Raw genomic sequence first — 27345 nt, forward strand, 5'->3', positions numbered from 1 at the left:
CCGCAGCAACACGTGTGTTTGTTGCTTGCTTTGCAGCGAGCCCCACGAGCGCGGCGCAGATGAGCCTGTCCAACCCCAGCATGCTGCGCACGCACAGCCTGTCCAACGCCGACGGCGCCTACGAGCCCTACGGCGACACGCGCCTCCGCAACAGCTCCGTGTCCCTGGACGACAAGAGCCGCACCATGAGCCGCTCCGGCTCCTTCCGCGACGGCTTCGAGGAGGGTCAGTGCGGGCCCACGGGGCTGGGCGTGCTCACGGGGGCCGGGGTTTGGCTGCTTCTTCTGCTTCTTCCGCCAAGGTCGCGGTTGAGGCGCTACAGACGGTGCTCCATGTTCGCACTCAGGGCGTTCATTGTTTCTTGTCTGTGTTACAAGTCGTTGTCAAGAGCCAGGACATTCCTCTGGCTGCCCTGGGTGATTCGAGACCCTGGCAAAGAGCTCAAAAACCTTGGCACCGAGTCAAAGACACCTGTGCCTTCTATTTTAGCCCATGGAGAAAATTGCCAACTTTGTGTGAGGAGATACAAGCCACAAGGGTTTGAGTAGAATGATAGTGAATTTATCACAGTGTGGAAAAGCAGAATTTTGGGGTTTTAGAATGGGAGTTCAAAGAGCAAGATGGAGGAATCTGGGTGTGTCCTGTCCTTCTTCTCCTTCTTCTTGCCTTCCATCTTCTGCTGTGATGGTGACACTTCTAGATTGGTTTAGAGTAGAGACAAACTGTCTAACATAGGTGATAGATATTGGAAAATTATTGTAAATAAAATACACATAGTCTGTAGTATAAAAAGCTGACACCACCCCAAGGGCAGGCACTGTGCCACAACCCGACCTGCTGGACAGATCTCAGCAGGTCAGAGAAGGAATGTCATAGAAAAGAAAAATAAACAGCCTTGAAAAACAAAACCAACTAATCTTGACTTCTTCAGTCACAAGGCTAAGAAAAAAAGGACTTTTTAATACCTTGGGGTCACCTCAACCACAGAAACCCAAAAGTTGAGTTCTGCAGTGTTCTACTAACAAGCTACAAAATGGCTATCTATCTTTCTGTACAAGGTCTTTTAAGGCTAACCTATCCAATTAAGAAATGACACCTAAATTATTTTCACTTTTAACCCAGTGACTAATCACTCAAAGTCTGCAATGTGGACTTTTCTGTGCAATTACAAAATACCACCCAAACCCAGGAAGAGGAAGGAATAAGAAGGTAAAGAAGAAGCATCAGCCTCTGCCCTAAAACTTCCATCTTACTTTATATATATATTACCATATTCCAAAACCCCAAACTCTATGTTTTCCCACCCTGTGACATTACACACTTCTAATCAACTACACACCTGTAATCCCAGTGCTATCAAACAATTTTTGAAGCCTTTTCCATGGCCTCAGGTCAAATACAGTGCTCTCCTGGGAGTCAGAGTCTCTCAACACAGAAAGTCTGAAATTCTCAGTGTCCAGAACTGCCAACACAGAGGGTGGCCTTTGCACAGGAACTGGGCCCTTCTCTGTTCAAGCACAGCTTTCTCAGTGTGGAGCTCTCAGTGTTAGCTAAAACCATAGTCCTGTTTGTGGCTGTTCTGATTGTAGAATCAGGGTGTTGGAAGAGACCCACTGGGATCATCAAATCCAACTCCTGGCCCTGCCCAGGGCACCCCAACAATCACCCCATGTGCCTGAGAGCGTTGTCCAAACACTTCTTAAACTCTGCCAGCCTTGCTGCTGTGACTGCTTCCCTGGGGAGCCTGTTCAGTGCCCAGTCACCCTTTGGGTGAAGAGCCTTTTCCTGATATCCAACCTGAACCTCCCTGACACAACTTGAGGACATTCCCTTGGGTCCTGTCACTGGTCACAGAGACAGATGTGAATGATGACAGAGAGAATGATGTTTTTTCAGTGATTGTGTTGGTCAGACACAGGAAATAAGTGTTGTACCTAGACCTTGACTGTTCAAGAAATGGCTTAAACATAACCTGTGCTTAATTTTTTGTGCTCTCAGAAGGACTATTTCAAGCTTAGAGTCAGCACATCAGTGTTTCTTCACTAGGGGTATTCTGAACTTGCACTTCCACATTTCTGCTTATAGTATAGATAAGTGATCAGTTGGACTGTTTCTCTCCCAGTAATTTTTCCAGTATTTAAACTGTACTCAAATAGCCTTTGCTTTTCATTTCTGCTGAATGTCCTGGCTTGATACAACAGATATTCCAAGGGGCATTGAGTAGTTCTTTGAAACATCTAGGCTTGTCTGTTTAGTGCTTCATCATCTTTTCAAATATGTAACCACACCCGATAAAAAGAACCCATGTTAAAATGGTAAGAAAAAGCATTTACCTAGAAAGGAATATTTAGTTTGGTTGCTCCTGATCAGGCATCCTTGCAGCTGTAGGAGGAGCAGCTGTGAGCACACATTAAAATCCTCAGGCATTGCACTTTGAAAAGTCAAGCGTGGAGGGGTTCATAGGAAGCATTTTCAACGTTAACCCTTTGAGTCTTAAATCTCCTTTCTGGCAAGGGTTGGGAGGATCTTGGTTGCACTTCACAAGCCTTTGATGGCTCTTTCCTGTGCTTCTGGAGACCTGCTCTTACTCAGCACTGTTAATACCAGTGCCCCATGGTTGTTGCTGCCCCAGAACCAGGCCTGCATGGGAGCCACACTTCAGTGCTTGCAGAAACCTTTGAGAGCTGCAAAGTGTCTTCCTGGAGATTCTAGTTATCCCATCATGGTTTTTTGCCATTGGAGAAGGTAGAGAATATGTATTGGATGTGTCTCTGGAAAGATTAATTAATTAATTGGTTATTGAATTTAGTTAGTCTAACTTCAATACAATAAAATACAATTTTATTGTATTTTAGAGGTCTGTGGCTAAGGATTTTTATTAGGGGTTGAAAATTATTATAATAATGCTACAGGGCTAAAAGCTGGGTCATGGCAGGAATTAACCTTTGTTTGCTCTCAGAAAGCTGAATGATCAGAAACAGTCAAAGGCTGCCAGATGCTCAGTCAGTCAGTATAATCTGGGAAGGAATTTGAGTCTCTGTATCTGTGTTACACTTCAGTGATTTACCAGAAGAGCTACTGCAGCAAAATTTGCTTGGGTTTTATTGAAGGCATCCTCCAAAAAATTGTAGCCTTAGTCTTTTAACTGTGCTCAAGATTGCAGCAAGTCCATTTTGGCACATTGGAGGTTAAACTCTCTCTTGTAGTTCAGAAGTTCTTTTCCAGCAGAGAGCCTGGTTTGGATAAACATTCAATAAGTATTGCATGTTTGAAGACAAACCATTAAAAAAAAAAAGAAGAAAAGGAAAATCTAAAAAAACGTAGGTGAAATGTTCTATGAAGTGCTTTTTATTCATTTGAAAAAAGTAATAAAAATGAAGTCCAAGAAATATCCACTAAGTTATGGACTTGCAAGTGGTTGGAAAATACCACTTTTGTATCTGAGGAACTAATTTGACCCTACAAGGGACATGCTGAAGATCCCTTTCAGATTTTCCTCAATTTTTGACACCTAAAAGGATAATAATATTTTACCATATGGATTGAATGTTTAGGTGTAGTCTCTGTACTTTTGTCTTCAGGAGGAAGGCCTTCCATCATTTCCCTGGCTGTAGAGAAGGCTTACTACTAAGCTAACCTGCTTATAGCTCCTGCTTATTTCTCAGGGTCTAAGTGGTTAAGTGTTTCTGAATATAGCAGAGGTTTGCCTTCACCTTGAGAGAATAGATTTAAAAGTATTATAGAAATTTAAATGTGATTAATGAACAAATTGATTTTATACAATCATCCAGTGTCAATGAAGCAAATCCAGGTCTTAAATGAAGCTTACCAACCTACTTCTTAATTATTTCCTAGCACATAGTATTACAAGGCATTTGTTTCTCATTAACCTCAAAGCAGGGCCAGGATTTATTCTTTCAAGCCTTTTCTTCTCCTGTCTCTGGGTATGAAGTACAGTCATGTTCTCTCACAGCACAGCAGGTAGGTGGGGAGGTTGCTCAGCCTTGCAGTAACTCTTGTGACAGACAGGGCCAGCAGGAGCAGCCTCCAAACTCACCAGAACCTCCTGGGGAAAAAACACAGCATAAGAACTGAGTGCTCTCCTGGCTCTCCAGTTTCCCCACTTTTCCAGCCAACAGTCTTCCCCAGGAGCTGGGCTGCCACTGGCTCCACCCTGATACTTCAGCCTCCAAGAGAAAAGCAAAGTTAAATTCTTTATCATTGGAATATAAATTGTTATTCCTTTTTGTGCCACTGACTGCAATACCAGTTTTTCTTTCTGCTCTCTGGGCAGATGGTCACAGCTAGAGCCTTTCTTTTCTAGCATTAAAAATGATACATGCTTGCCTGTGCATTTACAGTGCTTTAAAATAATAGCTCCAGACCAATTTGGGATTGTGGGCTGCATGCAGTTGCATGCTGGCTGCAAGAAACAGGAATTGCATCAGGAGCATGACTGCCTTCAGGCTCCTAATTAAATAGCCTTCAAGTAGCCATCTGCAGATCCTTTAAAAAGAAATTGCACAAGTATATTAACTCCTCAGTTGTCCTTAAAATGAGAAATCTGAAATTATGTGCACATTCAAATGGTGCACATGAGTCACCATTCCTGTGTCTGTGTGGTCCTTAGGGACATGGTTTACTGATGGCCTTGGCAGTGCTGGCTTCATCTTAGAGGTCTTTTCCAACCCAAATAAATCTGTGATTCTATGTGATGTTGGTGTTTCACAAGGCAGGAGTAGGATTCCCAGAGTTATATGTTCTTCCCCCTTTTTTTCTTATTTTGCATCTTCTCTCCTATATTAAAGTCCCAATGTGATCTTAAAAATTCCAGCTGATGCTAACTCTGTGTTGTGTCTGACCAAGTCCATGATAAAGTTTCTGTTTCCTCTCTGGGCAGCTGGTAGGGCTCTTTTTTGGTTATATCTCTATAAGGAAAAAAATTCAACAAGGAAGAACATAGGGAAGCAGACCAGAAAATATATTATATTCCCTCTCTGAATTGCACATTTGTGGCCTTGTGCAATATTGCCTCACTTTGGACTTTCCATCTTAAGAATCTTACGGGGAAAATGCAAGTAAAGAAAAGTGAGAAGGAGATCTTAAGCACAGAACATCTGTGATATAAAATTAAAGTAGAAGTCTTCAGCGTGGAAAGTGATGGTGGAAGCAATGTGTGTTGAATTTTTGTTTGTTATGAAGAGATTGGTCATCCATTCCTTCTGTTAGCACAATGGCATGGAGGCACTCAAGGAACTTACTAATTCAGTAGCAGGTCTAAAACAGCTGCAAAGAATTATATTTCTGAACTCAAGAGAATTTTTCATTGCAGACAAAATGTGTCAGTGGATTCAGTAGCAGTTAAGGGAGTTAATGGTAGACAGGTCACAGCAGCCAAAATAATGGTCTGACTGCAGTTTCCACCCCTGGAATTTCCCTCTCTGCTGATTCCCAGAGGGTGCAAAGATGTACCTGGGGAATAATCACTGTGTATCTGTCTCCTCTTTTCATTCTTTTCAGCAAACATGGGCTGTGGTTGCAGCCAGGGCTGGAGCACACCATTAGACAGAGCCTGGCTCTGACTCACACCACTTATTTTATGTTCTTTGTGCAGGATAGTCCTTAATGTGTAACTAGAAAGATCATTTTAATTGAAAATATGATTACCCAGAGAAAGCAAATGGATGTGAGGGTTTTTTTTCACTTTCTTGTGGGTTTTCTAAATTATCTTAAATTCCTTCAGAAGCCAACTTAGACTTTGTTTACTTCTCTTTCCAGTATTGCCTTAGGATATAATGTCAGTGGGAAAGCAGAACCCATTTATTACAAATGTAGAATGGCTCTAGGTAATTAAAGCAAAATGGCAGCTTTTCTAAACTTTTTTTTTTTTTTTTGCTGGAGGACTTAGAAGAAAGAAAAAATTATTTTATGCTATTTCATATGATTTGTGTTCAGTTACCTGAATTTTGAATGAAAGTTTCAGTTCAGGACTATTTGTTTCTAAAACTAAAAATAAGGGGAAAGTAATTTTGCATGTTTCAGTCACAGAAAGAATAGCTTCAGGTACTTTTTTCAATATGTAATAAAGAATGAGATGATGCTATATTTGTATGTAAATCCTGATGTAACAGGCATCAGGATGGCAACAACCTTGAGAATCACAGAATAGTTAGGGTTGGAAGGAACCTCTGAAGATCATCTAGGTCATCAGTGTATATGTATGTCCTTTATTGAATTGAAATGCAAAAATTGCTTGAAACGAATCCTTTTCCAGAAAGTTTTGTAGCTATGTTTTCACTGTTAATTTTTTATGAGAGAACAAACTTTGCCTTGTTAAAAAAACGTCCTCGCTTTAAAGAAACACCAAGAAACCCTGCAGAGAAAAGGAACATTGGGCTCATTGATGCACTGATGCAGCTCCCTTAAGTCAGCAGAAGGAAGACACAGCTGCATTTAGAGGAGAATTCACAGCCCCAGAATTGGACAATGTTTTTTTTTCCTTGGGTCCTCCACATCTTCTCCTGGAGCATCTGGTTACACACTGGAGCTGGGAGTTGTGGTTTCCTCAGGACATTCCCATCTTGGTCTGTTGCTTAAAAAAAACCAACAAACCTCAGTCTCACCTAAAACTAAAGATAAAATACTTAGATTTAATTTTGTAATCTCTTCTGCATTTCTTGGGGTTTTTTTTAGTCTTGAGAAAGCCCTTTTGCAAAAATTTTAATATAAACTATCCAGAGAAATATTTATCTCTGAACAGACCTTCGTCAAAACTTTTGTAAAGTTTTGGCCACACCTAATTTCCCCCAAAAAAACAAGTATTATGAGAATTTTGAAACAGCTTTACCAAATCCAGGGTTATGGATTGTATCAGCTGGCAATGCATGCTTCAAACCATACATTATTGGTACAATAATATAATTAAGTTTATGATGGATGGTGAAATTGTGGATTGTGAAAGTATTTCTGCAGCAGATTGGTTGTTTACAGGGGATGATTTATGATGATTCCACCCTGTGGTTAGTGCACTTAAATTCATTGTGTTTATTTTCTTTCTTTTAGTGCATGGTTCTTCTCTCTCTTTGGTGTCCAGTACATCATCTATTTATTCCACAGTGAGTATAATGAAATTAAGTGTATATTTATTCATCAAAATTATTGAATTGGCTGGTCTTGCTGCGCTAGTTTTGCCATTCAAGGAGCAGGAAAAAAGCAGTTTTCATTTGACTGTGTTCTGAATGCTAGCTAGGAAAAGGAATGTTTATGTTCTTGAAGATGCCTGTGGATATTTAGCACATTAAACACAGACTTCAATGGCCTAAAAGCAGCCACTGATTTTTGGAGTCTGTGTTTTATGCCATGCTAGGGAGGTTTTGCTACAAAGCACCTTAGTAGATATGAGGAGATTTTAACTTTGTTACTTACAGCATCCCAAAATTTGCTAAATAAAGTCATCCCATCCTTATATTAATGATTTACTACTAAAGAAGTTCACTTTTCAATGCACAAATATTAATAATTCTAAAAAAAGGTAATTTAGTCACTGTGCCAGTAACACTTTCCCCACAAGTATGTATTCATTTTGGTTATCTGATCCTAAAATAAGGCTTGCTGGAGTTTGAAAACAGCAGGGGAGCACTCAGAGCTTCAGGTTCCTGTGCTTGCTGCAATAGAGTGTTGGGATGGGTGTAATTTTCCTGGTGGCTGGAAGTGGGCATGTTTTCTTAGAAACAGTGGAGTGTGTGACTTCCTACCCCATGCTTGTCCTTAGCTGATAGCTGTGGTTAGAAACAGGCCATAGCAGCCACAACTCTGTCATGCTGACCACAGTGGATGCTCAGAGCATCCACTTGGCATCCTCACAGCTGGCTGTGTGTGCCCACTTTTTCATTGCCACAGTGCCTTGGCAGCACCCAAATGGGAGGAATTTTTAATTTTTTAATTTTTTTTTTTTTTTTCACATCACTTTAGAATGCAAAAATGCGACCTCCTTCCCATGGAGAGCTGAGTGTGGGATGAAGGGAATTGCCCAGGATCAGCCAAGTTCTGTGGCAGTCCTGGTTCCTCAGAGCCTCCTGCAGTCCCTTGTGGACAGAGCCAGCACTTCTTCACTCTTCCATGACTGACATGCACTGGTCAGCAGGCTGAGGTGGAGCCCAAATTCCTTCCTGCAGAAGGAAGTACCTCCAGCAGCCTATTTTCTTTTTCCTTGAGAGTAAATAAATTAGGAGGCTAAATTAGACTGAATATGGATGAGGGAATCCAAAATAGGGAGTTCATATTAGAATTCTTGAAATACAAAAAGATAATTTCCATAAATGTGGAGTTCATATTAGAATTCTTGAAATACAAAAAGATAATTTGCATCAATGTGTCAGGCTGGTTATGTTGCAATATCCTCACATAATTCCTTTTATTTTACAGCCTGAAGAGAAGTGCCAGTCAGAGGTAAGAGCACATCCTCTTTGACAAGCAGAAGTGCCACTGTGCATTCTCTGTGCTGCTGTTTTATTTCTCCTTGCTGTGATGCACTGAAGTGCTCTCTTGAAACCCTCAGATTCGCAAGCTGCGGAGAGAATTGGATGCATCCCAAGAAAAAGTGTCAGCTCTGACAACTCAGCTGACTGCTAATGTGAGTACAGCTCTGAGGGCAAACATTAACCTGGAATGCATCTAATGCAACAATTACCACCCAGGTCCTTGAAGTGACAAAAAGATTTCATGTATATAGCATTCAGTTTGTATTACTGATGTGTTTAAAGAAATAACTGTATTTCTTGACATGTCCAAAAATAGCATCCTCTGCCCTACTAAATGATATAAATTATCTTACACTTTTCTTTAAAAACTGAGTTATAATAAGAAGAATTTGGCTTTGTAGCTGTGTAAGCCATCTTAGGGTCCTGAGAAGATCATTGAGGACAGGGTCTTTTTTTAAAAAACAATGTCTTGCTTTGACATTTGGGTAGGATGAGATACAGATAAAGATTTTAATTGGTAGGAATAAAAGTTGATAGAAACTTGGACTGAAATTCATTATGTTTTTCTGTTGCATAAAGATGTGGCATGATAAATAATACTGGCATAAGGGGCTTTGGAAACTGATTTAAAGTTAAGCCTGAAGAACTGAGATACCTGATTTTTTGTCAGTGTAGACAATACTTCTGCTTGTTCCTTTCAGGAATTTGAGGGATAAGTAATTTAAGACACTCAGGGAAAGAAAAATACTTGGAATCCAGGAGGTGTTGAGGCAGTACTGTATGACCCTGAGCAAGTTTATTTGTGTGTTCTGTGCTGCAGTCACAGATAGCAGGAGTCTGCAACACAGAAGCTTGCAAGGAAAATAAGCAATCCTAGAGTAAATAAGCTGGAGATGAATAGCAGATCAGATCATCCTGACATCCTGGTTTATGGGAATGAATAAACATCAGAACTTGTGCTGCTTGAGGGGGGTTTCCCTGTCCATCAGCTCTGGGAACTGGGGCAGTGCAAAGCTTGGGACAGGAAAGGACAGGTTCACCTGAGCAGCATCACAGGAAAGATTTGAGGGGAAATCTGTGCTGTCCACTCCAGGCATCACAGTGCTTCATCCAGCTTGAAAATGGGGCCAGAAAACTAAGAACACAGTTACTACAGGGAAGTCAAATAAAAGGGCTTTGGCTGAATGAAACCACTTAGTTACTGTCCCAAGAGAAAAAGAAAACAGTTTCAACATCTTTCAAAAGTTAAATCTTATCTTTGCCTTTCAAATACAAAGGGGATGGATACAGGAATTGGTTTTCCCCCAGAAGATTCTTTTACTTGTGGGAAAGCAGGACCAGATTTTCTTGCATGGGTTTTTAATGATGTTGTTAAATAACCCAGCTTGTGTCCTTCAAACAAAGACCTTGTCAGCTGAGCAGCTCATTTGGCTCTGCTGTGGCTTTATTGCATTCTCCTTCCCACAGTTCAGGGTCACTGGGCTGGTGCTCAGCACGGGCTGCTCACTGCCTGGCCCAGCTGCTCTTCATCTGCCCAAGAATTTCTCTGTGGTTACTACCACTCTCTTTGTGGAGAACAGTTTTTAGTGTGCACTCCTGTATGGTTTTGTTTAGATTGGGGTCATTTGGGTTTTTGTGGGTTTTTCTTGTGGGCTTTTCTCAAAAAAAAAAAAAAAAACCAACCCAAAAATAACAAAGCATATAATTTATTATTTTGATAATATTCCATTTTTGCTTAGTTCACTTTGCTAAAATCTTACAGTGTTTTATTCATGCTATTTAAACTTCTTAGACTTGAGCCTGCCCCTGATCTTCCTGATCTGTCCATAAATTGGCAACAAAGATGTTGCTATAACTGTCCCACTATTAAATTTCAGTCTTTAGCCACTTCTTTCCAGAGAACATCCTTTTTCCATGTAAAAGGCAGGGTCTGTTCCCAAAAAGATCGAGACTAATAAATGCTGTTAGTTAAGACACTTGGACATTTCCTTTATTCATGATTCCTTTTAAAAAAGGCAATTCAAACTTCAACAATTTAAATTAATCTCTTCAGTTAACAGGTTTTTTCCTGAATTTCCTTGCATAGACACTGCAGTTGTTGATGCTTCTCAAGCTATCAAGGGCATGAATTTGAAAACATTTTGCTCCCGCTATAGAAAATGAAGATTACATTTTTTTCCTTAGCTCACTGCATGATTTCAAGATAGGAATAATTGCAAGATCCAGTTTTGAAAGAGCAACTGGTTTTTAAGGCTCAGGTCAAAGCATTAAGGGTTTGTATCTGTTACTAATCCATGCACTCCTGCTTGCCCATTAATTTTTTGCTTTTGAAAAGTATTGCTGAGGATCCCTGAATATCAGCTTTGTTGTTCCCTGTTCATCCTCCCCAACAGAAGCTGTGCACTCGGTGTTTTTAAAATAAATATTTAGATTTTCCTACGTGTGTAGTGTTAGGTTTTGAATTACTTTTTGCCATTTTCTCACAGTCTCAGCTCTGCTTATTTTCATAGGGGCTGATGGGAATGAGAGCTGCACATCCCCATGTTATTGTACTGCTCATGTTTGTTTTCTTTGTGAATGTGAGAACAGTTATTTAGGATAAGTCAACTGTGTGCTGCTGCTGAATGAGTCTGTGAAAGGTTTTGCTATTCTGTATTTTTTAGGTGAGAAAATATCTTTTTCTGCTTGGAAAGATTTCACCATTTGACTTGTCATTGTGCACGTAGAATTATTTTTAATAGATAAATGAAGCTATTTTTTTAATGGTTAGTGTAGATTATTATGGCTAATGAGACAAATGCATATTGAAGTACACCTGTGATCAGTTATGTATACATATGAACACCTAGAAAACAGTGCCATGTCATGGCTGTAGAAATACAGTTTCTTACATTCTTTTCCATCTTCCCAATCTACTTTTCCTTCCTTTTGCTTCTCAGTCATTTTCAATTCCTAGCTGATGTCTTTCATGTAATGGACACTGTGTTCTCCATGCTTCTTGGGAGAAGAATGTAGAATCTTTTTCTCAGGAAGCACTTTTTTTTTTTTCTTTCCTTGGGAAAAGAAAAGAGGGTAAGTGGCCAAGCAGCAGGAATTTTGGATGATGTGTAGCAAGCTGACCTTGGCTGGAAGTGAGGTGCACTCAAACAGGGGAGAAGTCTTGGAGTTAGATGCAGGTGCATCATTCTAACAAAGCATCTGCTCTCCTGGTGGGATAAACACAGTGAGAACCTCCACCCCTGTGACTGCCAACAGCTTTTTGCCTTAATTATCCACAAAGGAAAATACTGATTGAGTTGGAGGGAAATTTCTGCCTTACTCTTCTCTATACGAAAACTTGATTTATGTTTTATTGTTGGCAAGCATTTCCATAATGTGTGCTCTACTCATTTGACCTTTTCTAGGCAGTGTTGTTTTCTCTGCACCATTTACACAACAAACAATGCCATGCACTGGGTGGACTGATTAAATACCTGCAGAAATACTCCTTTTTGGGGGAAGAGAACTGACTCCTCCTGTGTGGTTTGATTTCAGGCTCACCTGGTGGCAGCGTTTGAGCAGAGCCTGGGGAACATGACAATCCGACTGCAGAGCCTGACCATGACAGCAGAGCAAAAGGCAAGCTTCAAAAGCATTTGGAAGTCTTCACTTCTGTTCCCAGCATTGTTGCCCCTGCTCCTTCTGTAGTTGTGTGGGGGAAAAAGTCACAAGCATAAGTCAATTTGACTTAGCTCCCTCATTTGTGGTGACAGAGTAAAATGTAAAAAATAATTTGTATAAAACACTAATTTTCTGAACTGGGATTTTGTGGCAACTGATCAGGTTATTCCTGTTGATTGTTGAATATTTCTGTAATACATTTCATCCCAATGCATCCATACATGGGCATGTTTGAAAGAAACACCAAGAAGAATACTCACAAGACTGGCAGCATTGTGTTTTTGGGGACAGTATGCTTGAATAGACATTATTTCTGCATTACAGAATACATGCATTTTTTTTGGTATCATAATACCTAAGCTGTTTTGCACCCTGTTGAGGGTGTGCTTCCCCAGGTATCCCAAACCTCATTTTCACCTCCTTGTACATATATATTCCATAAAGTCACTATGAACTATCAAAACTTAGATGGAAAAGCAGCTTCTTTGGTTTTCTTCTCCTGTGTACTATCATATGTTTTTTTCCCCTTATTCAAGGACTCAGAACTGAATGAGTTAAGGAAGACAATTGAACTCCTGAAGAAACAAAATGCTGCTGCTCAGGCTGCCATCAATGGAGTGATCAACACACCTGAGCTGAACTGCAAAGGTGAGAGACAAGCACCACATACACAGACTCCAGGGCTCTCCAGTGAGACCTCAGTCCTCTGGGTAACAGCTGATGTAACCATCAGGGTGGCTCAGAGACCAGAGTAACCCACTAATTTACACTGTGATAAATTGCTGAAGGAAAAGTTTGAAGCATCTCCGATTTTAATCTTGTCACAAGAAACAAGGATTTGAAATCCACAATCCATCCATTGGGATAAGGGCTTGCCAGAGTGCCGGTTTCCCAAAATGTATCTTCAGGATTGCATTATTAATGCCATTCATCCAATTTCCTAGCTAATTTTGACACTGCCTGCATTGATATCCAGGTCCTGGAGCTGCCCAGCCCGCGGACCTGCGGATCCGGAGGCAGCACTCCTCAGACAGTGTCTCCAGCATCAACAGTGCCACCAGCCACTCCAGCGTGGGCAGCAACATCGACAGTGACTCCAAGAAAAAGAAGAGGAAGAACTGGGTGAGTATGTTGTAGGAGACTGTGTGAGGTTTTTGTGAAATTGTCAGGACATGCACGGTGTGACCGTGTTCACAGGGGTCACAGGAAGAGGGAAGAGACAAGGATCTGACTCCATGTTTCAGAAAGCTTGATTTATTATTTTTTGATCTATATTATATTAAAACTATACTAAAAGAATAGAAGAAAGGATTTTATCAGAAGGCTGGCTAAGAATAGAAAAAGAAAGAATGATAACAAAGGCTTGTGGCTCAGACAGAGAGTCCGAGCCAGCCAGATGGTGATTGGCCATTAATTAGAAACATCCAACATGAGACCAATCACAGATACACCTGTTGCATTCCACAGCAGCAGATAACCATTATTTACATTTTGTTCCTGAGGCCTCTCAGCTTCTCAGGAGAAAAAAATCCCAAGGAAAGGATTTTTTATAAAAGATGTCTGGTGAAATGCAGCTCCTTCCTGCCTTGTGCAGCAGGATAGCACAAGGACTGTGCACTCCTTAAATCATGGTAAACTCTCCTGTGAAGGCTTAACTGATTTGTAAGTGATGTATGTCCTTGTGCTGACTCTGCATAGGATTGAATTTTAGCTTGACAGCTGTCAAAGATCAGGTCTGGCTAATAGGGTGTCCAGTCCCTTTAGGAAAATGTGACATCTGTCATTAAAGGAAAACAAGCTCACAAGAGAAGATCATTCTTGTGGGTTTTCTTTTGATTTTATCTTGTAGGGCTTTCTTATAAGTGAACATATTAAACAGTTTAAGAACTCTTTGTCCAGAATTAACTTGGACTGCTAAGAATAATATAAAAAATACTGATCTTTGAAAATTTTTCGTGATGGACATCTCTTTTGGAAGTTTTTGCATTACTTACCTGTCCTTTCCCATTTTTCCCTCTTTGCTCATCATGTACTATGTACAAGGTACCCTGTACTGGAGGAAAGGTACATTATCTTCAACTCCATTTTCAATTAGACCATAACTTCCTTAGTGACCTAGTCTGATTGTAGTTTGGACTGAAGTCCCTAGATCCTTTATTGTAGTCAGTACAACAATCCACCCCTTTCTTCCCACTGAATTTAAATCTCCCTGTATCTCTTGGGTGTACAGATAAATCTGTAGAGATGCAAAATGTGGTTAGAGCTGGTAAAAGCTATCTGCTCAGTATTCTCTCAGAAATGTTGATGAAACTCCTGAACTGTAAGAAAGAGCTTCCTGAACAAGTTCTTATTTTTGTTTCTCTCTTATCTCAGAGGTTTCATTGCGGTATCTCTTGGTATTGCCAGCTGCTTCATAAAAGAGGCATTTCCACTCTGCCCCTTAAATAATTGGTAGAATGGAAATAGCATCTTGTCCAAATCCTTCTTGTACTGTAAGTTAGTATATAGACAAAGTAAATTGCTGTAATTTTTAAATTTCTAGCAACCTTAGTTTGTGACACAAAACTTTTGTAGTCATTAAGTCTTGGTTAAGATAAACACTTTTTTAAATTCTTGTTTAGCTTCTATTTTTTGTTACTGTAACCTGGTGGATATGGTCTTACATCAGGCCCACATTTCTCACTCATCAGAAAACTATTTTTGAAGAAGATTAAGGGAACATTTTTTTATTATAAAGTTAAATAAATAAAATTTTCATGAAGTAGAAGAAACAGGACAGTATTTTTATGTTGTTATTAAAAATGAGTGCATCATTGCTGTGAAATGAAGATTGGAAATTAAAACACTACAACGAAGAATATGGGAGTTGAATCTGATTCACACATTCTTTATTCCACCAGTGCTGAAGAAGTTCTCAGCCAAGGTCTTTGTGTTCTGTGTAGAAGCAATGCAGATGTCCATTCAGAGCTGAAACATCAGAGTTTCAACATTTCTCATTGTAGGAGTCTTTGTCTAGCTTAAAAAAACTGGTTTTAGCTCATACTAAGCCAGCCTGTGTATGTATGCAATTTTTACAGTGGCATTAAAAGGTGTACATGGAGTATCCTGAGTGAGAGGGGAGCCATGGGGATCATCAAGTCCAGACCTGGATTCCATGGGGGTTTCACTTTTAGGGCTCCCTAAAAGTGAAACTATATATCTAAGAACACTGTCCAAATGCTTCTTGAGCACTGCCTGTTGAATTGTAACTTTGGGGTCGCAGCAGTTTATAATGACTTGAATATTAATTCTTGTTTGGAAAATGCCAGTCACATTACTAAAGGTTATTTTAGTCGCAGGTAGGTAGAGAAGTTGCAGTTTTTTCACGTGGTGAAATACCTGTTCCTGCAAGGAAAAATACATTATTAACTTGGCTCTTAGCCAAAGCACTCTGCCTGAGCTAAGTAAAAAATGTAATTTAAATAGTTAAAGAGTTTGGATCTGGTGTCTTCCTCAGGTAATGTAAAACAGTGGCTGTATGTGGTTTGAGACACCTGGTCTTGGAAAATACAGGGTTCTGGTTTTAAAGTAACTGTTTGTCTTTGTTAATCATTGGTCGTGTTTGTCTCAGAAATCCAAAACTTCCCTTATCAGTGGCTTTATCTGTTAAAACATGTCTTTTTTCCTTCCCCCACTTCCTTTTGCTTGCACTTCTTCCGGCAGGTCAATGAGGTAAGGAGGACCTTCTTTAAACTCGGCAGCTAACCCCCCATTGACACCACTAACCCTTCCAGCACCATTAACCTGGCCTGGGCCCTGTGCCAGCACAGCTGCAAGCTGTCACCGTGCTGCTGGAAAGCTTGTTGCACTCAACAGAGTTTGCTGTCATATAGCTCTTAAAAAATAGGAAGCATCCATAGCCACTCCTATTGACCTTATTAATCTGATAAAATAGTTACGGGAAAAAAAAGCTTTTTTTTTTTTAATTTTTTTTTTTCACCCATGTTACTGTGTATGTGAGTATGGCTGTAGCATCTGGAGTATTTGCATGTTGAGAGTTTTTACTCTGTGGCTTTTTTTGCCTGGTTTCACTCTTAATGATGGATGTGCTGCTGTGGTCTTTTGTTTTTTTCCCAGTTACGCAGCTCCTTCAAGCAAGCTTTTGGGAAAAAGAAATCTCCCAAGTCAGCATCTTCTCATTCAGACATTGAGGAGATGACTGATTCTTCCTTACCTTCCTCACCAAAGCTACCACACCACAACACCACTGTTTCAACACCACTGCTGAGAGCTTCCCATTCCAATTCCCTGTAAGTGATTTTTTGTAATTTTTAGACAGAAAACGGCATGAAAGGCATCTTGCTGCATTGGTAGAGGAAAGGCAGAGGACAGAAATGCTGAATTCATGTATTCAAAGATTTAAAGATGCTTGAGCTGACTCCCAACCCAGTACCTTTCCATTAGTGTCCAGGAAGCCAAAAATCATTGTGTCAGTACCGAAGTGTAAATATTTCATTGGGTTGCTCTCTCAGCAGAATGTACTGAGTATCAAGAATATTTATAACCAGGGTGACCTTGAGGTGCCAAATTAATTTGATCTCTTGCTGTTAATTAAACAAACCAGGTCAAATCTGGGATCTTGTTTCTCTTGTCTAAACACAGCACATACTGTATTCATCTGCTGTGATAAGTTCCCAATTCTATTGACAAATACAGATAAAGGAAAGGAATTCGAACACTGTGGGTTAGTGATACAGATGAACTCATCTAACTGCTTGTGCCTGGTGGATGGAGATGATCCACTCCTCTTTCCTTCTGTAGCTTCCCAGCCACCTGTGCCTGGTCCTTTCCATGGCCACCTGTGAAATAAAGTTTAACAATTCCCTTGCCAGGCTGTTTTCAGTCTGAACTCACATTTTAGAATGTACGTGGAAAATTTAGTGAAACGGCTTTTATGTTAATTTCATCAGTAGCTTTGTCACTTGAGCAGGTTAAATAAATACAGAAAGCTGTAACAGGCAGTGTTGTGAAACCTGTAATTAGCAGACAGCCTCCTGACCTTGGGAGGTGGTGCAGAGCTTCCAGCCTGATTCCAGAACAAATGCATTGGAGTAGTTCCCCTCCACTTGTTTTCACATGAAGGAGTGAAAACAATAGCAATAGTTTCCAGCTGTATAACAGTGATGAAATGTCAGTAGCAGAAGATAATCCCCCCATGATTTTTGTTTCAAAGCTTCTTCTGTCTCTTGAGCCTAACTCAGTGTGTTTCTGGTGGCTACAGCAAGTTGTGCCTTACAGCTCTCAGGCCAGAAAATTGTCAAATGATGATCCCATCTGTCATCAGCCAAAATGCTGTGTGGGTACATCTCACCTTGCTATGGAAGCCAAAAGGATAAACACGAACAAAGAGTAAATATGTGAACTGGGGAAAGGATAGAGCACAAGTAAAACTGGTGTGTCTTGGCTTACTGGCTTTTTGGTGGGGAAAACATCTCTCATGAAACTGATTTAGGGAGAGACATGTTAGGTAAAATTGCCCCTAAAGCGTGCAGCTGTGTGGTTGATCTTTATACAGATACAGTTACAAATGTGCTGAAATGTTGTTACTCACTCAGGTTTGGTTTTGTTGTTTTGTTTTTTTTTGTGGGTGGAGGGAAGGAAAATGCCACCATAAATTTTTTAAGCATAAGTTCTTTAAAGCGAGCAGGAATTCATCATGCTTGAATAGGTGTAGAGTTCCAACACCCTCCAGAGCAGTTCAGGGAAACCCAGCTGTGCACACCTGGTGAGCTTTAAATCTGTCTGTGAACTCATCAATCTCCAACCAACTGCTGTTAAATGCCTGCACCCCCTTAATTTATTTAGATTTTGGCTTTAGAAGTTTTCCTTTATAGCAACTACCATAAAAAAATGAAGACTATCCAATAGTAGGTGATTTCAGAGAATTCTCTTTCAGATGCTGATTAAAAAATTAACCCTCAGACATCTTTATTTCATCAGACTCTAAAATTTCCATGGCCTGTTTAATATCTGACTTAATTCAATAAGCCAAAACTGCTACCTGCTTCAAGCAGAATAAAAAGAATAACTCCTCTGCTGCTAACAAATCCTGGAGAAGCAGCAGCAGCAGCAGCAGCAGAGGAAGGAGTGTGTGTTTGTTGGTGTCGCGCAGCATTTCGGAGTGCACGGACAGCGAGGCCGAGACGGTGCTGCAGCTGCGCAACGAGCTGCGGGACAAGGAGATGAAGCTGACAGACATCCGCCTGGAGGCCCTCAGCTCTGCCCACCAGCTGGACCAGCTGCGCGAGGCCATGAACAGGATGCAGGTGAGGAGCAGCCCCTCACACCCTGCAGCCTGTGCCAGGGTCAGACCTTCATTAAAAGTCAGCTTGAACGCCTGACATCGCTGCCCTGGGCTGCGGCTGTTTCAGCCCCAGGACGGGATTTTGGGGGACAGCGTTTTGGGGACAGCATTTTGTTGGCTGTCAAAATCACAGAATCACAGAATAATGAGGTTGGAAGAGACCTCTAAGATCATCGAGTCCAACCTGTGCCCTAACACCTCAACCAGACTGTAGCACCCAGTGCCACATCCAGTCTTTTTTTAAACACACCCAGAGATGGTGATTCTACCACCTCCCTGGGAAGAGCATTCCAGTACTTTGTTATTCTTTCGGTGAAAAATTTTTTCCTGATATCCAACCTGTGCCTTCCCTGATGTAGCTTGAGACTGTGTCCTCTGGTTCTGTCAGAGACCAACCCCCCCTGTCTGCAGCCTCCCTTCAGGAAGGTGTAGAGAGCAATAAGGTCACCCCTGAGTCTCCTCTTCTCCAGGCTAAAAAACCCCAGCTCCTTCAAACCTTCCTCACAGGGTTTGTGTTCCCAGCCCCTCACCAGCCTCGTTGCCTCCTCTGGATGTGCTCGAGCATCTCAACATCCTTCCCAAACTGAGGGCCCAGAACTGGGCACAGCACTCCAGGTGTGCCCTCAGCAGTGCTGAGCACAGGGACAGAATGACCTCCCTGTTCCTGCTGGCCACACCTAATACAGGCCAGGATGTTTCCATGCTCTCTGCCCTAAGGTCATTGCATTTCAGTGTTAGTTAATTCCCACATACTGAGGTATTTTAGGATACTTTGAAAAGTTTCACAGAACAGACATTTTAATAATTAAAACACGATGGAAACAGCATTTCTGCTAAACTGCCATTTATCCTTAATTTTCTTACGTTGCTGTCTTATAATCATGTTTTCACTGTGCCTTCTAACGTCTGACTTGTCTCTTGCAGAGCGAGATTGAAAAGTTAAAAGCAGAGAACGATCGGCTGAAGTCTGAAAACCACGGCAGCTGCAGCAGGGCTCAGTCTCAGGTTTCCATCTCCTCCTCTCCCAGACACTCCGTGGGTCTCTCTCAACACAGCCTGAACCTCACGGAGTCAACCAGTCTCGGTGAGCTGAATGAGAAGGGTGCTGGGGCAGGTTTTATCCTGCACTTGGAAGGCTTGGGTTGGTTAGCCATGGAAAAATGAGAGCGTGAGGATTATTAACAGCTGAGGTGTGGAAATATGTCACGAGCTGGCACAGAGCCCTCTTTTAAATATCATCGTAGGTCTGCTACACCCTCGGTCAGAGGTGTCCAATTATGACCTCAGCTCTGAAAAGTCCTGTTTAAAGCCATTTAATGGTGCACATTTCCCAGGGGATATATCATAGGAAGGAAAATCCAGAGTAACTGGCTAATCATTTTCAATGACCTTCCCTTTTTGAGAGGGCTGTGTGGCGGGGAAGTCAGTCAGCCTGGTTCTCGTGTTTTACCTCGGGGCGTGTGAAGCCCAGACGTGTTGTGTTTGACTACAATAAACCAGCATAGTCCCCATTGTAATTGAGCTCCAGCTGTGAGGCTGCTGATGTTTCCTGTCCACAGACATGCTCTTGGATGACACTGGAGATGGCTCTGCCCGGAAGGAAGGAGGCAGGCACGTCAAAATAGTCGTCAACTTCCAGGACGAGGTGAAATGGAAGGAGGTGAGTTGTGTTTCATCCCCAGCTTTGAAATGTAGGTGACTTCAGAATGTGTGAGGGAACTCAAGTTTGCAAAGAACTTGCAAGGTTTTTCTCAGGAAAATGGTTCATTTGTGTGTTGATAGGGATAGAGAGGGCACTTGGCTACCTGCAGCTTCCTTGGAGCTGCTGAGAGGGACCAAAATGCCATAAGCACCAATCTTATGGTAGAGAGTTAACAAATTAACAAATCCAAACTGGGAGATCTGAACCATATCATTCTAGTTTAGGTTGTCCCCTCTGGCACAAGTGCCCTGTTTAGAATGACATCTTTCAGATGTTTTCCATCCACAAATACATGAAAGAGTCCTAAATACCCAAATAAATTGCAAATAATGTAAAGTTGCATCCTATCTTGTGTGTTTAACGTGCTTGAATGCATTACACAGTCCTTGACAAGCAATGGCCTTGCTATCTCACAATTTTGAGCAGCTGTAAAAGTGTGTTTAATAAGTAACTTCATGTCTTCCTGAGGGATGGGCAAAAATCTGAATGATCAGAAATAAAATGGACTCAGCTGCTCTTTCCATTAAATACCTATTTTGCATTAATTATTACAACCCTGGATAAATAGTAAAACTGCTGCTGGTTGACTGCAATCACAGCAAGTTTTAGTAACACTTCAAATCTTATGACAGAAATTAGTTTTCAGTTAATGTTTCACAGTGAGTGTAGCTGTAGAAAAACAGAAAAATTATATTTATTCTGATTTCTTTTATTTTATTATTATTAAAAATCACTTTAAAAATGCAAAATTCTGTGATACATAAAATATAGAATATAAATATAAAGTCTATTTCTATATTACTAGAGCCATGTATACATTAGAGCCATGTATAGTTTATCTATATATATATAGATTTCTGTGCCCACAGCAGAATTTCTGAAAATAAATAGGATAAACCTAGCAAATGTAACATCTTTGATTGTGAAGCCATGGAAGAATGAACTTGGCATCTACTTTTCTGTCTAGAATATTCCTAAGAGACTTTCTGTCTCTTTGCTAAACTGTAATCCTCTCAGAGATTTTTTAATTGTTCATGAATTGATTAATAAATACCTTTAATGTAATGTCACAGCCACCTAAGTATTGTTTAGATTTGTGACTCCAACACTGTAGAAAATGTTTATCATGTGAAAAGAATTCCATATTCCATTCAGAATTCACCATATAGAGCAGTAAGGATGCACCATCGTTTAGAAGTAAAAGGGGAGGGGGCAGGGAAGCCAGCATTTTAAATCCATTAATCACACTTGTCTGATAGAGTTATTCCTGTGCCTTTAGGATTCCAGGCCTCGCTCCTTCCTCATAGGCTGCATTGGAGTCAGTGGGAAGACCAAGTGGGATGTCCTGGATGGGGTTGTGAGGCGCCTGTTCAAGGTCAGTGGGTACAAAATCTCTCAGCTCCAGGGGCTTCTGGTGGTGCCAGGCTGTGCTGAACTTTGTGCATTAATAGGGTGCAGAGGGATCCAAACCTGTCCAATAGTAGGGGTTAGGGGAAAGTGACTTTTGGGGTTACAGAGATAAGCTAAGGTCCAAGAGGCAGAAGACAGGGGCTTATTTTGCTGTCTCATCATGACCCAGCAATACCTACCCTTAAGTCTCAGCCCTTCATGGAGTCTTGGTCAACTCTCTGGGGTCTGCTACACCTGAGCTCCTGTGTCCCTTTCCCCCCCCAGGAGTACATCATCCACGTGGATCCCTTGAGCCAGCTGGGGCTGAACTCAGACAGTGTTCTGGGCTACAGCATCGGGGAAATCAGGCGCACCAGCAGCGCCGAGACCCCCGAGCTGCTGCCCTGTGGCTACCTGGTGGGAGAAAACAACACCATCTCAGTTACCATCAAAGGTAAGCTCACCTGACCTGCCTGCTGGAGTTCTCACTGTTGAGGTTTATCAGAACTTGCTGTGTCAAGGAGCTCAGAGGAGTAGAGACTTTTTATTGCGCTGCTTGTTCCTGTTCCTACCGTTTATTTACTTCCCGCTGTTTTCGTTTGATAAAGTCGGCACTTGGGGCATGCTAAGTCTGTAATTTCAGCAAGTTTTCAACCTGTAACTCTAGGGAAAGGTACACACTCCACAGATCTTCAGTTGTCCTGGAGGAGACCTCACATCACAAAGGATGCAGTGGAGCTGTTTGAGCAGCAAAGTGCTTTCCAAATGAGTCAAGCCTCAAAATTTCATTGGCTCTTTATCACAGCTATAGTTGTTATTTCCTTCATGTAGGGGTTAAAAAAAAAATAGATCTTGACTCATTTGCTTGATTGGTCCCTCCTTAAGTCCCTCAGGAAGGAGGGAGCCCAAATTTTATGAAACTCTGTAAAATGTGGATTTCTCAAAATGTATGGTTTTCAGAATTCCCATCAATTTTATTCTGTAAGACTGATAAAAATTTAGTATTTGTGTTTCTCGTTTCGTTTCTCAGGGAAAAACTTTTTTGTGAAAACTATGCTATGAAACTAAGTTCAGGGGTAAAACTCTCAACTGCTGCATTTTGAACATATATCAGTTTGCTCAAAGTTAGACCTGTGAAATCTGCAGACAGATGGTATTTGAGAGCAGTGCCAAACATTCTGCAGATCAACTTGGAAATTTGACTGAAAGCAGATTTTTGAATATTGATATAAGAACCAGGTTACCTTGTATAGCAAAGCAGTGGGCAGGAAGACAAAATAAACTGTGAAATACATCAACTTACTGAGGCTTGACATGAACCCAGGATATTCTACTTACATAAAATGCCTTGTCCAGTCATAAATCCTGAATGAAATATAGCATAAGGTCTAACTGTGTCTGTAAGGCTGCAGTTTGAGTTTACATTTAACTTGCACTGACTCGACATGTGCCTTGAAGGTTCACAAGTGATAACAGTTTTCAATAAAATAGAAATGTATTTAATCAATTTGTGGAAAATCACTGACATATACCTTTGAGATATAAAGCTGCCTATATAAATATTTAATATTCCAAGTAACCACTGAGGTGCAAACATTTCTCTGGGTGATCTGCCAACTTCCCTTCCTGCTATTTATTTTGAAGCACTGTGTATTTTCCCTAAGCCAATTCTGCCTAAAGTGACTGCTGACATGGCATAAATGCTTATCAGTACGAGTTTTCTGTTAAAGGAGATAACTATCAGCATACAGAGGAGGAGTTTAATTACAAGCATTTGGGAAAGTAGGGGGAGTTGATGATAGCTGGGGTTTTTTTTTGTCTGATGATCCAAAAGTAAACAGGTACATTCGGGGTGAATGCGTGGTGAAATGCTGTAAAATGGATGGCTTGTGCATGAAAAGTGTAGCCTGGAATCTTTTGGTGTGGCAGCTTCCAAAGGGCCTCAGGGATGCAGCTGAAGACTTAAACAGGTTGGAGGAGGATCCAGGCTAGGGCCATGGGTCACCCCTGCACTTGTTTTCCACTTTATGTGTGTGACCGTGTTCACAGGGGTCTGAGGATGAGGGAAGAGACGAGGATCTGACTCCATGTTTCAGAAGGCTTGATTTATTATTTTATGATATATATTATATTAAAACTATACTAAAAGAAAAGAAGAAAGGATTTCATAAGAAGGCTGGCTAAGAATAGAAAAAGAAGGAATGATAACAAAGGCTTTGTGTCTCGGACAGAGAGTCCGAGCCAGCTGACTGTGATTGGCCATTAATTAGAAACAACCACATGGGCCAATCCCAGATCTACCTGTTGCATTCCACAGCAGCAGATAACCATTGTTTACATTTTGTTCCTGAGGCTTCTCAGCTTCTCAGGAGAAAAAATCCTAAGGAAAGGATTTTTCATAAAAATATGTCTGTGACATATGTGTGCCTCTCTCAGCCGTGAGGGATACTGGGCTGGGGAAGGTGTTGAGCTCTGAAGTGGAGAGCAGCTTGCTCAGGTCCATTTGGCTAAGAACTGGAAGTGCCCCTGACAGAGGCTGTTTCCCTGCTGCAGGTGTCTGTGAGAACAGCCTGGACGGGCTGGTGTTCGAGTCGCTGATCCCCAAGGCCATCCTGCAGCGCTACGTGTCCCTGCTGATGGAGCACAGGAGGATCATCCTGTCGGGCCCCAGTGGCACGGGCAAAACCTACCTGGCCAACAGGCTGTCTGAGTACATGGTGCTCAGGGAGGGCAGGGAGCTGGCTGAGGGCATCATCGCCACCTTCAACGTGGACCACAAATCCAGCAAGGTGAGCGCGCGCAAACCCTCCCGCACCGCCCACCGTGAGAGACCTTTCCCAGCCGGGCATTTTGAACTCACCTTCACTCTCAAGGCATTATGTTTATCCTGAAGGAAACAATACTCAAAGGTTTTCAGATTCACTTGATTATGGGTCTGGAACAGCAGGCTTCCAGGTGTGTATTTAAACACCTAAAGGTGTTGTGATTTTCAAGTGTTTAGGAGCCTGAGAATTGCCCAGGAAGTTAAACACCTGCATAAAATTCCCAGAGACTTAAGCAATCCTTATTGCATGTGGGCATTTTTCCCAAAACCCTCAAATGCATCTCCAGGCTGTCAGGAGCTTCTGCAGCTGCAGGTATCAGCATTGTAATCGTGTGCTGGGTTTGGAGGGGCTGTTGTGCAGACACATTCCTGGGCAGGTAAGGCGTGTCTTTGCTTTTTTATGTGCTGCTGGTTTTGATGAATATATTTCCAGTGATCATCTAGATTAAAGAAAAGGAAAAAAAAATAAAAATCTGTGTATTTGATGGCCTTAGGCATATTTTCCTCTGGAGGAAAGGGATGGTTGGAATTGTGGTTGTAAGCCACTGGTATGATTTCAGACATGCTTTAAAGCTGCTGAGAGCATTTCAACCACTCATCAGCAGCACCAAAAGCTCATCCTTCATTGCAGCATTGCTGAAGGCATCCAAATTTGGCCTGTGATAAGGGATGGCTTGTTCCAGATTAATGTTGTCATCTGTATTTTGATGGAAAAACAGTTGCAAGATGATACAACAAATCTAGCTGGAATGCAGAGTTTGGTTTAGTATGGAGAGAGTTGATCCAGTTCCTGAAAAGAAACAAAACATACATTTCAGACCTCTTAGGTCTGACATTGATGAATAAAAAGCACAAGCTAAATTACAAAATATTACCCCTCTTTAAGCCCTTATCTCACACAGGATTTCTGGCACAGTCTCTGGGTCTTCACCATTACCTGCAAAAGAGAAAGAAAACCATATCTTGTGTTTTCTCATAGAAAATGAGAAATTGTTAATGAGAAATGTGACTTGTTAGATGTCAGACTCTTTTGCTTTAGATTTTGTTACCAAGCTTATTTATCTTAATTGATTTTTTTAAGAAATGTGAAGAAAAAAAAAATATTTTTTGCTTCTTTTCTTTATATCTGCTTTGCAGGAACTCCGCCAGTACCTGTCCAACCTGGCAGACCAGTGCAACAGTGAAAATAATGCTGTGGATATGCCTCTTGTCATCATTTTGGATAATTTGCACCATGTTAGCTCCCTAGGAGAGATCTTTAATGGACTCCTAAACTGCAAGTACCACAAATGGTAAAGAAATAGTATCAAAACACATTGCAAATGTTAATCCTGTACTCAGAGCACCGCTCCTGCAAAATCCAGTCACACAAAAACAAAGTCTGCATTAATTTAGTAATGTAGAGGAAGATGACCAGGTTGTCCATATTGTGGACAGTGCTTCAGTGCTTTTTTCTTTCGTAGAATAATCTATTTTTCTGAAATAAGTAATTTAAAACTAGTTGTATGTGCTTCATGATGTAGATCATTAGTAGTAAAGCCCCATTTGTAGTGGAAGGTCCTGTTTTGGGACTTCTGGTTTGCTTCCAGAATTTGATGTTCACAGAATCTCAGTAGAGAATTTGGTGATAAGTAACTACAAAACCTTCTTTGACAAAAGAGTTTTGAATGACCTTTCTTAATGTTCAGGTTTTACTTAAAACTTGCTTTTCAAAGTTCACAAGTTTGATTTGCTCGATTTTTTTTCTCCCAATAGTCCGTATATTATTGGAACAATGAACCAAGCCACCTCCTCCACACCTAATCTTCAACTTCACCATAATTTCAGGTACTGTTTATTCATGTCTCTCGTTTATGTTTGTGGGCTGGCAGAGGAGTAATGGCTACTGAGTCATTTGCAATTGTTCTTATCAGCTGAAATAGCAAAGTGAGAGTGAAATGCCATTTGTTCAGCATGTTGTTGCTGCCCTGACATGCTCAGCTTGGTTATGGTGTTGTCATTAAAGGAACTGGGTTCATAAAACTTTTATTTTATAGAGGATTGTTAAGATATTTGATTTTCTACCAGATTTTCAGCAAGACAATATTTAGGCAAAGCAGATTATTGAGAAATAAGCTGAAACAATATACAATAAAAACTGGCTCATCTAGTGAAATATTCCAAAGTAACCTTTGCTGAAAAACACGTGTGACTGGAATAGCCCCTTTTGATCCTGATAATCTGGAAATAAGAAGAGAAATGTAGTCAGGAATAGTTACCTTTAGTAGCACAGAAGAGAAATAAAGTCCATTTCTGCTGTTGTGCCATAGATGGGTGCTGTGTGCAAACCACACTGAGCCAGTCAAAGGCTTTCTCGGCCGCTTCCTGAGAAGAAAACTGATTGAAACAGAGATCAGTGGCAGGATGAGGAATGCAGAGCTGGTTAAGATTATTGATTGGATTCCCAAGGTCTGGCAACATCTGAACAAATTCTTGGAGGCTCACAGCTCCTCTGATGTTACTATTGGTAAGTGCTCTGCCCAGGCATATATAAATATATGTATTTTATTTCCTTGTGTACTTCCTTGTGCTGTGTCACATAAAAAAGACTTTCCTTAAAACCCTATTTTTAGATGTCATCACCTTTTTTTTGATGCTTACTGTGCTTGTGATTTGAGTGTAATATCTGAATTTCCCTCTCCAGGTCCACGGCTCTTCCTTTCGTGTCCAATAGATGTAGATGGTTCTAGAGTTTGGTTCACTGACTTGTGGAACTACTCCATCATTCCATATCTTCTGGAGGCAGTAAGGGAAGGGCTACAGGTGAGCAGGCACAGGGAAAAATCATAGGTCTAGAATGGCATCTGTTCAAAAGGCAACAAAACTCAGTGGTGGCAACATTTTCTGTAGATACAACCTCACATGTCTATGAAAATGTAACCAGAGTTGTCAATAACTTCAGGCAGAA

The 27345-nt window shown here is 41.1% G+C and overlaps 1 protein-coding gene across 7 annotated transcripts in view; it reads left to right on the forward strand.

The window, feature by feature from the left end:
- Positions 1-27345, forward strand: part of NAV2 (neuron navigator 2) — a 386104-nt gene that overhangs the window by 351719 nt on the left and 7040 nt on the right. For all 7 annotated transcript variants that reach the window (XM_077179507.1, XM_077179509.1, XM_077179504.1 and 4 more), the window contains 18 exons: positions 37-225; positions 7063-7115; positions 8425-8448; positions 8558-8632; positions 12015-12098; positions 12677-12788; positions 13117-13262; positions 16257-16429; positions 18292-18445; positions 19408-19567; positions 20043-20143; positions 21465-21560; positions 21860-22028; positions 24128-24363; positions 25536-25690; positions 26154-26225; positions 26708-26904; positions 27082-27200. In XM_077179507.1, coding sequence (XP_077035622.1) covers positions 37-225; positions 7063-7115; positions 8425-8448; positions 8558-8632; positions 12015-12098; positions 12677-12788; positions 13117-13262; positions 16257-16429; positions 18292-18445; positions 19408-19567; positions 20043-20143; positions 21465-21560; positions 21860-22028; positions 24128-24363; positions 25536-25690; positions 26154-26225; positions 26708-26904; positions 27082-27200 — 2315 coding nt within the window. The remainder of the gene's footprint in view (positions 1-36; positions 226-7062; positions 7116-8424; positions 8449-8557; positions 8633-12014; positions 12099-12676; positions 12789-13116; positions 13263-16256; positions 16430-18291; positions 18446-19407; positions 19568-20042; positions 20144-21464; positions 21561-21859; positions 22029-24127; positions 24364-25535; positions 25691-26153; positions 26226-26707; positions 26905-27081; positions 27201-27345) is intronic.

The sequence above is a fragment of the Agelaius phoeniceus genome, chromosome 6 (genome assembly GCF_051311805.1).
Source record: "Agelaius phoeniceus isolate bAgePho1 chromosome 6, bAgePho1.hap1, whole genome shotgun sequence".
In the NCBI taxonomy this organism is placed as follows: Eukaryota; Metazoa; Chordata; class Aves; order Passeriformes; family Icteridae; genus Agelaius; species Agelaius phoeniceus.